At 38.7% G+C, this 16,594-nt stretch overlaps 1 protein-coding gene across 1 annotated transcript; it reads left to right on the top strand.

Annotated features, from left to right (window-relative positions):
* Positions 1-6,556: 6,556 nt before the first annotated feature.
* xaf1 (XIAP associated factor 1) lies at positions 6,557-13,334 on the top strand. The gene is made up of 8 exons (XM_083548158.1): positions 6,557-6,691; positions 9,362-9,497; positions 9,615-9,671; positions 9,778-9,973; positions 10,713-10,762; positions 10,842-11,024; positions 12,592-12,670; positions 12,842-13,334. The coding sequence occupies exons 1-7, from the start codon at positions 6,654-6,656 to the stop codon at positions 12,649-12,651; spliced, it is 720 nt and encodes a 239-aa protein (XP_083404284.1). The 5' UTR covers positions 6,557-6,653; the 3' UTR covers positions 12,652-12,670; positions 12,842-13,334.
* Positions 13,335-16,594: the final 3,260 nt, after the last annotated feature.

Here is a 16,594-nt window from a genome sequence, read left to right as displayed (position 1 = left end):
GGTGAAACAATATAGACCCCTAGTGGACAAAGGCAGTAAAACAATCACAATTTATATTGTGAATTGAGGAAGCAGTAGTGAAAAGTGACTTCACGATCAGAAAATTCAGACAATTGTAGTTTATAACACAGCAATCAAATAAACTACATTCTCATATGAGTTCTATAGTAATTTTAGTATAAATATATTTTTTATTTATTTATTTTTTATTCTCAGATAAACTTGTTTTTATAAGACTCTATCTGACAAATAATCATCATCCAGGATAAATATAAAGTGTATGCAGTGTGGGTAAGGTGGCTTTGACTAATCAATGTCTAAAGGTGGTAGAACATTCTCACATTTAGCTCCTAAACTCTGGAATAGTCTTCCTGACAGTGTTCGGGGCTCGACACACTCTCCCAGTTTAAGTGCAGATTAAAGACGTATCTTTTCAGCAAAGCCTACACATAACACACATCACATCATAACCTTGTGCTCCAGAACATCTGATCACATGCACATTATTAACTTGTGCTGTTAATATCATGAACAGCAGCTACGCTAATTCCTCTCCACTGCTTCTCTTTCTCTCCCCATCCCGAGGCATCCTGAGGTTTGGCCAGCTCCAGTCACGTCCCACCTCGTGAAGATTATGGACCTTTGAAGAAGTAGATGCTGAAATCGCAAACTATCTGTACCAGTGCCAGCTGGATCCCACTTCATGTGTGGAGTTTTGACACTGGACCTCCTGGAGTGTTTAAAGGCTCTGGCATGGAGAAGCTGATGCTGGATCTGTGATGATCACTAATGTTGAGCTCAGTAGCTCCTAGTTTTATACCAAAGACTGTTGAAAGATCATTTACTTATAATCTTATACTCCAGTAATCATGTTAGTTCTCACTCTCCAGTGTTCTGTATTGTTTAAAGATTTATGATCAAACTCTTGATGTCACCCAAATGAGGATGGGTTCACCTTTTGAGTCTGGTTCCTCTCAAGGTTTCTTCCTCATAACATCTAAGGGAGTTTTTCCTTGCCACAGTCGCCACGGCTGCTCATCAGGGAGAAACACACACCATTCACCTGTTGATTTCTGTAAAGCTGTTTTGAGACAATGTCTGTTGTGAAAAGACAATAGAAATAAACTTGTCTTGACTTAATGATGTACAGCATCCAATTTACAGAAAAAAAAGACCTTAAGTCTCATTATAGTGATTCAGAGAAAAGAAAGTAGCCTGTAGCTGCAGATGTTGTACACGAGCATAAAAAAAATGTTATGTACACAAATGCAGGTTTACTGTAACTACCATATTAAGTTTAAGCATTCTGGAGAGTCTTAGTTTGAAAGTAAGTAAATATTGTACATAATATTTAATTATTATATAACATATATAGTTTATAATACCAAAATAAAAGCTGGCGTAATTCCACTCATCTATGATTTGATCAGATTTAAAAAGTAAGAAAGAGAAACATGACTGTGGAACTAATGCAGGTTAATAATGTTCATTTCTTTTACATTTCTTGTAACATGGTCAGAAACAATCCAATTTATTGTACAATGAAGCTCAACATCTAATACAGATGCTCAGTGGCCTCCAATGAGAGAGATGAAGCTGGTCTGGGGTTTTTTTTTTACTTTTTTCCATTTCTCAAAAATCGATTTGCACCGCAAAAATTGTTTCTCGAATGCGTTCTCTCAGCACCGCTGCTGCTACGCAAATATGACGTATCACAACGTTTATTTAGTGTGGAAAGTGAAACTTAGTGAAACACTGATTGTTAATCACGAAATGAAACTAGATCTGTTTTTTTATTCTTTCTGTTTCCCACAAGTAAAATTTATAGTACAATCACAAACAATCCAATTTACTGTACAGTAGAGTTCAACAAATAAATACAACTACTCAGTGACCTCTAAAGTTCTATCTCTCTCTCTCTCTCTCTCTCTCTCTCTCTCTCTCTATCTATCTATCTATCTATCTATCTATCTATCTATCTATCTATCTATCTATCTATCTATCTATCTATCTATCTATCTATCTATTTAAAGAAAGACATGAAGCTGGTCATTATTTTTCCAAAGATTTTTTCAAATAGCTTTATTTATTTATTTATTTATTTATTTATTTATTTATTTATTTATTTATTTATTTATTTATTTTTATGATTATTGTCACTAAGAGCCAACGTTCGGCTCAGATCATTTCAGAAAGTAGTTGCTGAACACTTATAATATAAATATATATATATATATATATATATATATATATATATATATCTCAATCTCACCTCCCTCACCTTGTCTCCAAAACGTCCTACATGCACCGTCCCTCTAATAAACTCATTTCTAATCCTGTCCATCGTCGTCACTCCCAACGAACATCTCAACATCTTCAGCTCTGCTACCTCCAGCTCCACCTCCTGTCTTTTACTCAATGCCACTGTCTCTAAACCATACAACATCTCAGGTCTCACCACAGTCCTATAAACTTTCCCTTTCACTCTCACAGATACTCTTCTATCACAAATCACTCCTGCTATCACTCTTCTCCACCCACTCCACCCTGCCTGCACTCTTTTCTTCACTTCTCTAACACACTCTCCATTACTCTGCACTGTTGCACAGGTACCTGAACTCCTTCTTCACTTCATGGTGTAACTGATAAACTTTATTCCCCTGTAGTTACTGCAGGTCTGCACATCTCCCTTATTCGTAAAGATCAGTACCAGCACACTCCTTCTCCATTCCTCAGGCATCTTCTCACCTTCCAAAATCTTGTTAAAAAATCTGGTTAAAAACTCCACTGCATCTCTCCTAAACATCTCCATGCTTCTACAATATGTCATCTGGTGCCATCTCTGGTGCTCTCACTTCCTCCTTACTAATCATATCCACTTCCTGCTTCACCATCTCCACACCATCCAACCTTCTCTCTCTCTCATTTTCCTCGTTCATCAGCTGCTCAAAATACTCTCTCCATCTTCTCAACACACTCTCCTCACTAGTCAACACATTTCCCTCTCCATCCTTTATTGCTCTAACTTGCAGCACATCACTCCAAGCTCGGTTCCTCTGCCTGGCCAATCGCTGCAAATCCTTTTCTCCTTCCTCAGTGTCCAACTTCTATTCCAGCTTCCCCAGTGTTGGGGGTAACGCGTTACAAGTAACTTGCGTTACGTAATAATATGACTTTTCTGGAGTAACGTGTAAAGTAGCGCGTTACTTTATAAATTTACACATTAATATCTGAGTTACTTTTTTAAAAAAGTAATGCGAGTTACTTTTCAGTGAAATTATTTTGCATGAAAAAAATCAAATACAGAATTAAAACGAACGTAGTCACGTAGAATCGCGCACTCATACGTGCGAGCTGCGGGAACAGAAGCTGGTCAGAAGCGGAGATGGCAGGCTAAAGCATTACTTTACAATTTTGTCCTTTTTGGACAAGGCATATATGGAAATGAAGACAGAACTAAAGAAAAAAACTAAAGAACTAAAGTATGTTCCCACCACTGCAGATCTATGGACTGCTCAGAATAAACCTTTTTGGCCATTACTGTACACTGGATCGATCCTGTTACTCTGCAATCGCCTGCAGAAGATTTCGTGGGAGACACATGTACGACGCCATCGCAGCAGAGAAAGAGAGCAAATTCACAGCTCATTTGCTCTTTGTGGGAAGATAAACTGCCACGGTCACTGATAAAAGCACAAACTTTGTAAAAGCGTTCAGAATGTTTCAAGCTGATGATGAAGCAGAGAATGATGTAGACGAGGACGAGGTCATATTTACGGAATTGCACGATGTTTTACGAGATGACAGCGAAATGTATGTTCTCCCTCCACATCACCTGTGTGCATCCCACAGTCGATCAACTGTGGCATCAGAGAGCATGGAGGAATTCAGCAAAAGAAAGTTGCTGGTCCCTTCAACTACAAGGTGGAACTTATTTCATGATGCGCTTAGCAGAGTCACGGACATGCCCTTAGTGGACCTCAATCATCGTTGCAGTCGCCTGGACATCAGATGCATTATGGAGAGAGAGTATCAGTTCCTTAAAGAATACTGCAAGGTTCTGAAGCGTGTCTGTATGGCACTGGATATACTTCAAGGTGAAGATGATGTTTCTATGGCACCCTTCAACCTACCCTTGAAATCCTGATGGCCAAAATCTTGGCACTGAAAGATGTCCTCTCTCGTCTGATGGCTGACCTCCAACATTCAATATAGTCTTATTAATATTATTATGATTGTAGTTTAATTTCATGTCAAGTTACTTAAATTTCTTTAACACTTCATACAATATAGATTGTCTCAAAGCAGCTTTACAGGGACAACAAGAAAATAATGATTCAATGATGCGAAGAAACTTCAATTTGCTGTAAAGCAGCTCTGAAAAGAAAATGGTACATGGTCATTATTGTTAGGCTGAAAGAACTTAGCCATGAAACCGAAGGTACTTAAGAAGCAGAGTTTATTTGACAGAACACAGAACGAATCCACTGTACCAATGTCCTCCTGAATCTTTGGGAGGGAGCGAGACAGGATCCGAGTGAACCGATATGGTTCTGTGAACGTAGAGGTCCATCAGAACTCGGGTAATCCGTAAGGGAGGAAAGTCCATTGAAGAGTAGGATCCACCTGGTGATAGTCCATGAAAGTTCTCAGAATAATCTGTGGAACAGATGGGGACTTTCTGGGAAAGTGTGTCTTAAGTAGGGTGGGAGATGATGAGCGCCAGGTGCCGCTACTCAGTTGAATATAGCTGAAGTGGCTCTGGAGAAAACGGTGATGTCATCATCCAGCTCAGTTCAGTTCTCATACAAGTGTCAGTGCATTCATGTCAGTATGTTTACACTATGTATCTGTTCTTAACTTTAATTCTACTTACCGTAATTTCCGGACTATAAAGCACACCCATATATAAGCCACACCCACTGAATTTTACAAATATTTTTATTTTTAACATAAATAAGCCGCACCTGTCTATAAGCCGCACCTGTCTATAATGTACTTTACACAGGCTTTAACGAAAGACACGTTACACACGGTGTAACGGGTGAAATATGTTGCTCTTCTTTTAGGAGCATAGCGTTATTTTGGGAACAGCCTGTCACTGCATTCTCCGGTATTACTGCATGTGTGCAAGACTGAGGAATATGTCCTTATTATTTTCTGATGCTCATTTCTAAGTTTCTTTGACTAACCCGTAACGCTGTTGCCAAGAAAAATAAAAAAGCATGAGTTTTGGAAACCTGTCTGTGCTTATATGTTTTCTGTTGTAACGGGAGTTAGCGAGCTCTCCCTTCACCCAGACTCAACGCGTTACAACGGCTTGTATCTAAACAGTAGCCTACCAAGAAAGTCATTGTTCACTGTCTTCCTCCTTCCTTTCACAACTACTTCTCTCGAGAGTTTATCTTTTGGCATTGTCGTGCGTTTAAAAAAAACGTTTTTTCTCCCGAAGCCGTGAAGCTCAGAACACAGGTGAGGTGCGAAATCCATAAATTAGCCGCTTCGTTGTTAAAGCCGCGGGGTTCAAACCGTGGGAAAAAAGTAGCGGTTTATAGTACTTTTTTCCTGACATAAATGTAATTATTCTGGTATAAATGCATGTCTAGTAGTTTATATACTGTGTAAAATGTCTAAAATTCTCTTGCAGGCTATCAAGACACGGTTTAGCTCCATCCTTGACATTGACGAAGCTTTGCTTGCTGCAGTAACCCTGCCAAAATTCAAGCTGCGGAGGCTGAGGGATGAAACAAGAAAAGACAACATCAGGATGATTCTGGCAGCACAGAGTCGTGCTTTCACCATGGAGATACCACAGAAAGAGCCACTGCAGTCTCCTGAAAGCAAAGATCATGACAATGACTTCTTCTTCTGCATTACTGTGAAATCAGTATTAGGATAATTCCGTAACATTACATTAAGACAATATTTATTTTGCATTGTAGACGTGATCTAGACTTTTTTTTTTTTTTTGCATAAAACACATTTTGTTTTTGAGGACACGTAATAGAAAAAAAGAGATTTGATCTATTGGAATCATCATACACTTGTTTTAGCCATGTGAATTTTTTTACATTTTAAAGCTGACAGATTTATTTTTAATGGGTGATGTTTGTTTGTTCTCTAGTATCAACTTATTGGACATTTTAAATGTTTAAGACATGTCTTTTGCCCTAATATAACTTATTTCTTAATGCCAATGATATATATTACACTGTTTTAATGCATAACTGCATTTAACACTAGTACAAGAACTTCTCACCTGTTGCACCTGTAAGTCCTGAAAGAGATCAAGCCTTAACCAGGTATGAACAAGTAACGCAAAAGTAACGCAAAAGTAACGCAATTAGTTACTTTTTTGGAGAGTAACTCAATATTTTAAAAGTAACTTTCCCCAACACTGTTCCCCACATCACTCTTCACCTGCTGTCGCATTTTCTTGGACTCCTGCCTACGTTTCTCATCCCAATTCTGTTTCTCCAACCTCTTTCTCCTTAGGCAGTCCTGCACTTCCTCAAACAGCATATGTAAGCGCTTATAAACTGCTCGGTGCGGAAAGTGAAAGTGCGCATGCGCGCGTAGATAAACTGAATCACGAAACGAAACTAGACGTCGTTTGCTGTTCTTCTGTTCTACAAGTGAGACGCTCAGGAGACATGGACACTGCAGAGGAGCTGGACATCTGTGTCCACTGGTGAGAGTTAAGCTGATCTTTATATCCATGTATATAAAGTGTATTATGTAATGTAGATAATGGATATTTCACAGATTATATTATGTTTGTCTGAAGTTATTTTCATGAATGCTGTCATGCGATGTGACATAAAGAAGGTAAACTGTAACAGGTTTTTTTTTATTTATTTGTTTATTTTTATCTATTAACCTTGTTTTGTTTTGTTTTTCCCCCGACAAAAATCTCACCAGTAAACATGAACATAAACATAGTGAAGCTCTGAGTGAGAAGATCAACATGTGAGCGTCGTCATTTGAAGTGTGAAATGAAAATGAAAGTGATTTGGATACATTTAGGTCAACAATCAATTCTATTTCTATTTAATATTCATTTTAAAGTACTATAGTACTGCTTAGCATTCATTCATTCTTTCATACAAACACCAATCAGCCATAACAATAAAACCACCTTTTTAATATTGTGTACAATATAATACAATATATGGACAAAAGTATGTGGACACCTGAGCATAAGATTGGTGTGTGTTTGAAACATTTCACATTTTAACCCGGTTGCAGTGACTATGATGTTTGCGGATGATATTGTGATTTGTGGTGAGAGTAGAGAGCAGGTTGAGAAGATCCTGGAGAGGTGGAGGTACACGCTGGAGAGAAGGGGAATGAAAGTCAGTAGGAGTAAGACAGAGTACATGTGTGTGAATGAGAGGGAGGGAAGTGGAGGGGTGCAGTTGCAGGGAGAAGAGGTGGAGAAGGTGGAGGAGTTCAGGTACCTGGGTTCAACAGTGTAAAGTAATGGAGAGTGTGTTAGAGAAGTGAAGAGAAGAGTGCAGGCAGGGTGGAGTGGGTGGAGAAGAGTGATAGCAGGAGTGATTTGTGATAGAAGAGTATCTGTGAGAGTGAAGGGGAAAGTTTATAGGACTGTGGTGAGACCTGAGATGTTGTATGGATTAGAGACAGTGGCATTGAGTAAAAGACAGGAGGTGGAGCTGGAGGTAGCAGAGCTGAAGATGTTGAAATGTTCGTTGGGAGTGACGACGATGGACAGGATTAGAAATGAGTTTATTAGAGGGACAGCACATGTAGGATGTTTTGGTGACAAGGTGAGGGAGGCGAGATTGAGATGGTTTGGGCATGTGCAGAGGAGGAACATGAGTTATACTGGTAGAAAAATGCTGAGGATGGAGGAAAAGAGGAAGGCCAAGGAGGAGGTTCATGGATGTGGTGAGGGAAGACATGCAGGTGATTGGGGTGAAAGAGGCAGATGTAAAGGACAGGGTGGTATGGAGACGGATTAACCGCTGTGGCGACCCCTAATGGGAGCAGCCGAAAGAAGAAGAAGCAGAAGCAGTTATATTAACCTCCACTCTTCTGGGAAAATGTTCTACCAGATCTTGTTTGTGGTAGGTGTGTAGGTGATGTAGGTTGTTTATCCAGTAGAATTGCGGTTTTGAGCTCTATAGCAAGGAGATTCACTGCAGCTCTTAAACAGTAATGCTGGAACAGATTTTGGTCTCCTAGTCCAAGTTTTCTACTGAAAGCAGACACTCTATTACACAGTGTTGCTGCAGTGAATAGGTGTAAGTGTAAATGTTATGGCTCATTAAACACGGTAGATATTTAGGATTTAGAAATGGTAATGTAATGATTTGTTCTTACTCTATGAGGCTCAAATCTCTGTAGGAATAAATGCAAAATGATGTTTATGTTATTAAAAAAAATAAACATTGACTTGTTTTGGAGTAACAGAAACAAAAATTCATAAATCAGAATTAATAACTACATTTAAAAGGAATTGTAATCGGCTATAGCATCTGCAGCAAATATGTTATTATATCTATCATATTGATGTCTGTTGGTTTCATTTCTTCTTCTTCTTCTTCTTCTTCTTCTTCTTCTTCTTCTTCTTATTATTATTATTATTATTATTAAAAATATTAACTATCATTTTGTTATTAGTTTTGACCCGTGACCAAATTATTTAAATGTTGTTGTTGATTGTCACCTGGTGGTTATGATTTGATGTGTCATTTGCATTAGGATTAAGAATTCAAACATCTGATCATGGCTTATTATCTAAGTGAAACTGTGCGAGTTTTTGCCCATTTGCTCAGTTGGAGAAATTATCTAAAGCCTCTCAAAGATAAAAGGAATTTCCATCCTGAAACACACAAATTTAACACAAGAATTTAAATAACAGTGAAAAGGTAGGAGAAGGAAGCATTTGTTCTGTAAGAGAGCAAAAAAGCTAAACTCTGCTGATTAATTTATACTGATGGAATGATGGGAAAGTGATGCAACAAAAGATTTGTTTTTATGGCTGTACTCTTTTCATGTTTTTTTTGTTTTTTTGTCATTGGTGTGACCAGACAGACAGACAGACAGACAGACAGACAGACAGGCAGACAGGCAGACAGACAGACAGACAGACAGACAGACAGACAGACAGACACAGGCAGGCAGACAGACCAGACAGACAGACAGACAGACAGACAGACAGACAGACAGACAGACAGACAGACAGGCATGCATGCAGGCAGACAGACAGACAGACAGACAGACAGACAGACAGACAGACAGACAGACAGACAGACAGACAGATCAAACAGACTAATACACATCAGCAGGTTCGCTTCTGTAAGACTGCAGTTTAAATATCCACATCACTCCACAGCAATAAAGAGTTGGTGAAGACGAATCTTCCTGTGCATGAAGCTCACTGCCAGCGTTTCCTGTGTCTCTGCCCCGACTGTGATGACCAGGTGCCTAAGGATCAGCTTGAAGAACATCGAAAGGAACAGCACACTGTGGTCACTAACACCTTACCCATCAATATCATTATATTTTCTCTGTTTATTATTGTTCTTATGTTGTTTGTCTCTGCTAAATCTCATCGTGTTTGTCATATTTGTTTGTTTTCGTCACAGATCGAATGCAAGAAGTGCAATCGGAAGATGGAAAAGTGCAAGCTTGCAGATCATGAAGTAAACGCATCGTTCATCTTACACTCGTGCACTCGGTCCAACGAGGACAAATTTCATCGAAATTTACGACATGTTTGTTTCTGTCTCACTGTGTGGCAACTTTTAGGCAAACAAATGCACGAAGAGGCTTGAGAGTTGCGAGTATTGTCAGATGGATCTCCCTTGGAGCGATCTGAAGGAGCACACCGTGGCCTGTGGGAGTCGGACAGAACTCTGCCCAGACTGTAAGAAGTACGTCAGGCTGAAAGATCAGCTCCAGCATGCGAAGATCTGCAGCTCTGAGGAAGACTTCAGCTTTAAACGTGAGTGTCTGATTTTAGTCTGTGGAGTGTAGTACATGTCCTGTGTCTCATCTAATAATCCTACGGTGAGCTCAGATGAAGGTGTGGTGCATCCTGACGTATGCAAAAAAGGTATGAGAGAAATATAAACGTCATTATTTACCTTATAGCGAATATACAATATATGGCCAAAAGTATTGGTACACCTGACTTTACTAACCATATGTGGTTCCTCCACCAAAATGTGGAGAAAACTTTCCCTTCAGTTGAACTAAGAGACCCAAACCTGTTCCAGCATCACAATATCCCTGAGCACAAAAAGCTCATGAAGATATGCTGTACATGGGTTGGAGTGGAAGATCTCCTGCTTTAGAGATCCAATCATTTTGGGATGATTATGAACGCTGACTGAACCCAGGCCTCCTCACCTCACCTACATCGGTACCTGACCTGATTTATTCAATACCCTTGTGGTTGAATAAATATCACACAAATCTTCACAAAATCTAGTGGAACATCTTCCCAGAAGAGCGGAGCTTATTATAAGAGCAAATGGAGATTAAATGTAGAATGGGATGTTAAAAAAAAATAATAAAAAATGGATTTTATGGTCAAAATGTCCACAAACTGTTGGCCATATAGTTCTAATTAAACATTCTGTATATCATGAGACACATTGTGTGTTGAGCATTGAGCTGTTCATGAATGAAGCATCACGCTCACCTGTAACACCACTGTTTATTTTGTTTATTATGATCAGATAATAAAAATGTAAAGCCTCTGCCAGTGAACACTCTGCAGGATGATCAGGTACGCTTCTCTTTATATCATATTTCATTACTGGAATGATATTTACATCATGATATTAAAATCAGCCCTTCATACACAGCTTGATAAGGATTTGCCAAAAGATTGGAGAGATCACTGTGAGCCCGAAGACACGGTTCTGTCACTGTCGGATCTGCAGAAGAAGAAGAGGAATGAGAAAAAGGGTTGGATGGACGAGAATCAGACCAGCACCTGTCCACATTGTCACCTCATTCTGCCGATACGCACACTGCAATGGCACGAGGTATGTACATGCTACGTATCACAGCCTTTAGCGTTATACACCCGAATGCATGGCCCTTCATTAATATTGGCACCCCAGGAGCGAAGAAAACTGTGAAAATCGTCTTTAATTTTTAAACTCTGGATTTTACGGTCAAAAAAATCCACAAAAAAAATATCTCATGAATAATAAAATAAGTTTTATATAGATTTAATAAATTGTGCAAGTTGGTAATTATATCTCAATGTATAGCTTTTAGCATATTTGCGTTATTTAAAAATTTCATAAAATTATTTGTAGATGTTTTTTACTTTTATTATTTAGAAACCAATCATTTGTGACCAATATTTTCTATGTAGATCAGCACCGCTATATACAGATTTACATGGCAGAGGTAGAGCTGCAACTTCCTGCAGACAGAACAGGAATAGAGCCTCTGTTTTTATTTGATCTTTATTTAATTTTTTTTTGCACTACAAAGGCATGTTTGTGAAAGGGCCATGTGTAAAAAGCCAGAAGGCTCTTAAGTGAATTGTTGATTTGCCGTCTGTCTGAACCAAATAAGTTTAATTGAACAAAAAGAATTCCGCTTGTATTAAATTGATTTAAAATCAGATCACACTGAATATTAATAGGAGTGAATTGTGTCTGTATCTTCATTGGGGAGTGGTAGCACAGAGGTTAAGGTGTTGGGTTACTGATCTGGTGGTCCAAGCCCTGGTATCGCCAAGATGCCAATCTTGGGCCCTTGAGGAAGGCCCTTAACCCTCTGTGCTCAAGGGGTGCTGTATCAAGGCTGACCCTGACCCCAGTGTGTGTGTGTGTGTATATATATATATATATTACTATTGATATTATTTGGATTATGAACAGGAAATTCAACCATCACAGTGGTGTAAATATGAGGAAACACAACCTCCAAATTCCGTTATTCATTTATTACTGTGTGTAAGAAAATAGAATATGTTGCGATATGCAGCAAAAAACGTTGTTGAGCTTCACAAAAGAAATAGAAATAGAATAAGGAATGCCTGTTTCCACCACCAGGGCAATGATTAAGAAGTTAAAGTGTACTAAAAATGTTTAGAATCAACCCCAATTGCCTCAATATTATGAAGAGGATTCATTGGTTCAAGTGGTCAGAATTCTCAAAGGATCACCGCTGGAGAATTGCAGAAAATCTTTTGGGCCCAAAAAAGTCTCCAAAACTACAATCTGATGTCTCCTGAATCACCACTACAGGTTGTTTGAAAGGGTTGTAAGAAAAATGCTGTACTCTCATCCAAACTACAAACTCTTCAGCTTGCCAGACACTGTTGACACTCAAAAGAGATTTTTTTGGAAATAAATCCAGATGTGGGTTTGGTGGACACACACAGAGGAAGCCTCATGGAAAAAGTAGCTCATGCACATGGTTTAATATGGTGGTGGCTCTTTGATGTTTCAGGGCTCTTTTTCTGCCAGATGCCAATATTAGTGTGGGGCCTTGTATACGGTGTGTGTACGGAGTGTATGGATTACAGATTGCCATATTATCAAGACGGAGAAGTAGCATGTGTTTAAATGGAGTGATTTGTCACCATTCAAGGGCAAGTGCAGGATTTTCGAAAGTCTGAAACGGGTTAGTGGGGCAAATGTGAAGAAGTGAGGGGAAGAAACTGTAAACGGTGAGTATCCAAATACACTCGAATAGAGACTTTCATTCATTATTATTATTATTATTATTATTATTATTATTATTATTATTATTGTTGTTGTTGTTGTTAATTATTATACTATTGTTGTTAATTATTATTGATCAATTATTGTTGTTGTTTTTCATTTATTTATTATCACAGCTTGACCGCTTACAAGAACACAAGTGCCGACATCAGAGCTGATTTCAAAAGTTTTTACTCCTCGAAAACACAAATATTACATTTAAAATATTATATATGATTTTCTTTTATTTGCTTTATTACATCGGAGGAATTTCGCCAAATATAAAATTAGATAGATAGATAGATAGATAGATAGATAGATAGATAGATAGATAGATAGATAGATAGATAGATAGATAGATAGATAGATAGATAGATAGATAGATAGATAGATAGGTCAATTATATGATCATTTCCACTATCGATGTGAATTTGCTGGTAAAATCTCTAGCCGTCACTAAAGGAGATTTAATGCCGATGTTTTCCACGCACTGGGACATTTCTGTCTTATTCCATTCAGAAAGATCTAAATGGCTTGGGAGAGACTGTTTGTATAAAAAAATGTGTAAAAAATACATTGGTAGTAAAAGAAATGACACTATAGTTTAATAAAAATGTTGGCAGAATAAAATTGTATCAGCGTCAGTAAATGTTTGATATAGAATTGGGATCGGCAGAATAACAGAAAAGTAGGCAGAAGTACAAGGAGATGCGGCAGGAGATGATTTTCTTTCTCTTCATGATCTCAACCTGGATCCACCTCCAGCAACACACACTCCCCCTGATCCCAACATCAGCTGCTCTTGAATGTGTAAAACATGCTCCTGTTCAGTGTTGGGGGTAACGTGTTACAAGTAACGTGCGTTACGTAATAATATTACTTTTCTGGAGTAACCTGTAAAGTTTAATACTTTATAAATGTACACATTAATATCTGAGTTACTTTTTTTTTTTTAATAATGCGAGTTACCAGAGCATTACATCACTGTGATGGAAGTGTTCTTATTATTATGAAATAGTGGAGGAAAAGGAGAAGGGAATAATGGTTAAGTGTAGATTATGTGTTGGTGAAAAGCTCTTGTCAACTGCAAAAAATAGCACTTCAAAAAAAAAACATCTGCATGCAAAGCACAGCACTACAGATGTTTGTGTGTGTGTGTGTGTGTGTGTGTGTGTGTGTGTGTGTGTGTGTGTGTGTGTGTGTGTGTGTGTGTGTGTGTGTGTGTGTGTGTGTGAGTAATGTTGCATATATGGAAATGGAGACAGAAATATAGAAAACTTTTGCCGACTTTCCACCACTGCAGCTCTATGGACTGCTCAGAATAAAAGTTCTCTGTGGGAGACACATGTACGATGCCATTACAGGAGAGAGAGAGAGAGAGAGAGAGAGAGAGAGAGAGAGAGAGAGAGAGAGAGAGAGTAAATTCACAGCTCATTTGCTCTTTGTGGGAAGATAAACTGCCACGGTCACTGATAAAAGCGTGAACTTTGTAAAAGCGTTCAGAATGTTTGAAGCTGATGATGAAGCAGAGAATGATGTAGACGAGGACGAGGTGATATTTACGGAATTGCACGATGTTTTACGAGATGACGGCGAAAGGTATGTTCTCCCTCCACATCACCGGTGTGCAGCCCACACCCTCAACCTTATATACACGAACGATAGTTACATTCCTGACGGCGAAGGCAGATTGAAAAGCAGTGTACAGAAGTGCGACTGGAAAGTGTTCAGCCTTGTGCTCAAACTTTAGTCGATCATCTTATTGTTCTCTAAGAAGTTATTAAGCATTTTAAATGTTTAGGAAATGTCTTTTGCTCTAATATAACTTATTTCTTAATGGCAATGAGCTATATTACACCTGTTACACCTGTAAGGCGTGAAAGAGATACAAGTAACGCAAAAGTAACGCAAAAGTAATATAACGCACTACTTTCCATAAAAAGTAACTAAGTAACGTAATTAGTTACTTTTTTAGGGAGTAACTCAATATTGTAACGCGTTACTTTTAAAAGTAATGTTCCCCAACACTGCTCCTGTTTGTGTCGTTTACATTCAAATGCTTCATGAAGCACGTGCAAGTGTTCAATAAATCCGGATTCTTTTCCGCTTTTTTTGGTGCTTTAATGCGGAGTGAAATGTGTCTATTCGGAGGGAATGAACAGCAGTGAAAAATGCGTTTATTCAGCATTATTTAACAAATAATACTCTTATTAGTATTATTATTGTTGTTGTTGTTGTTGTTGTTGTTGTTGTTGTTGTTGTTGTTATAAGGTAAAATCAATCTTTTACGAACCGAGCAAATTCCGAGCAAAGAAACGAGTTGAATTCGGATTAAATCAACTCGGTGTTTAAACTAAGACCCTGAACACCATCAGTGCTTCACGTGAATTGAGGTCGGCGCCCATGTTTCTGTTCTCCGCGAGGCTCCTCGTTTTTCTTTTCTTTTCTTTTCTTGTTTTTTTATTTTTTTTTATTATTTTTTTTTTTTCTTCATTCCGCCTGTCACTCCCGCGCTCTAGAAGACGTAGCGGGTCGGAGTGACGTCACAGTGCGTATCCAGTATGAAAGAGCCGCAGGGGCGCAGGTGACAGACCGACTTTCAGAGTTCATGTGTGAAACATCTCTCTCTCTCTCTCTCTCTCTCTCTCTCTTTCTCTCCTCGAGACCTCACATCTTACATCATGACTGTCAAGAGTTTAGATACTGAAAAAGCTGATGATGAAGGCAGAAATTCGAGTACGTGAGATTACACACACACACACACACACACACACACACACACACACACACACACACACACACACACACACACACACACCTAGATGAGGATGGGTTCCGTTATGAGTCTGGTTCCTTCAGGGCCGGCGCTAAGCAGAGGTGGGAAGTGATGAAGTACAAACACTTCGTTCGTGTACTTTAGATTTTTCTGGTATCAGTATTTTATTCACTTTGATTTTTCGGACAAATTTTTCATTTTACGGCAATTCATTTCATTTCAGTTTGACCAGATTTTTTTTAATTATTGCAAATAGAGAGAAATAAATAAATAACTATAAAAGAGGAGAAATTAAAACCATTGAAAAATCGCAACACACGTTTATTCACGACCTTCTTATTTGCTCCGGCATAAAAAAACAAACTCAACATGACAAATCTGAAGAATAATAGCAGGAGTTCTTTTTTTTTTTGGTTGGACATCAACAGTCTGTAGTCAGCGGGGGTAAGTTTATTAAACAAGATTCCAAGATTTGTGCCATCCTCTTCTTCTACTTCTTCTTCTTCTTCTTCTTCTTCTTGCTCTTTCGGCTTCTACCATTAGGCGGCGCCACAGCGGATCATCCATCTCCACACCCCCCTGTCCTCTACATCTGCCTCTTTCACACCAACCACCTGCATGTCTTCCCTCACCACATCCATGAACCTCCTCCTTGGTCTTCCTCTTTTCCTCCTTCCTGGTGTCTCCATCCCCAGCATTCTCCTACTGATATACCCCATGTCCCTCCTCTGCACATGTCCAAACCATCTCAATCTCACCTCCCTCACCTTGTCCTCAAAACATCCTACATGCGCTGTCCCTCTAATAAATTTATTACTAATCCTGTCCATCATCGTCACTCCCAATGAACATCTCATGTTTGTGCCATGTTTCCGTTAAACGCACCAGGTGGAGTTTTCCTTCGATTGCTGAAATCCAATAGGATCACGCCTTGTTATTCACAGACCGCATGTTGAAAAGTGCCGCCTTACGCAGATTAGATTCAGATTATCCAAACGTAGATAATGATGAAAGGCATTCTGTTAATTGAATCAGTATGAAATTTAGAAGAGGTACAGTTTCTCCGGTATCACCTCATTAACCGTCCGTGTGGAAACACGATGAGTACTTTTTT

This window comes from Silurus aristotelis (assembly GCF_946808225.1).
Source record: "Silurus aristotelis genome assembly, chromosome: 8".
NCBI lineage: Eukaryota > Metazoa > Chordata > Actinopteri > Siluriformes > Siluridae > Silurus > Silurus aristotelis.
Note: the sequence above shows the minus strand (reverse complement) of the source record. Positions and strands in the feature narration are given on the sequence as shown.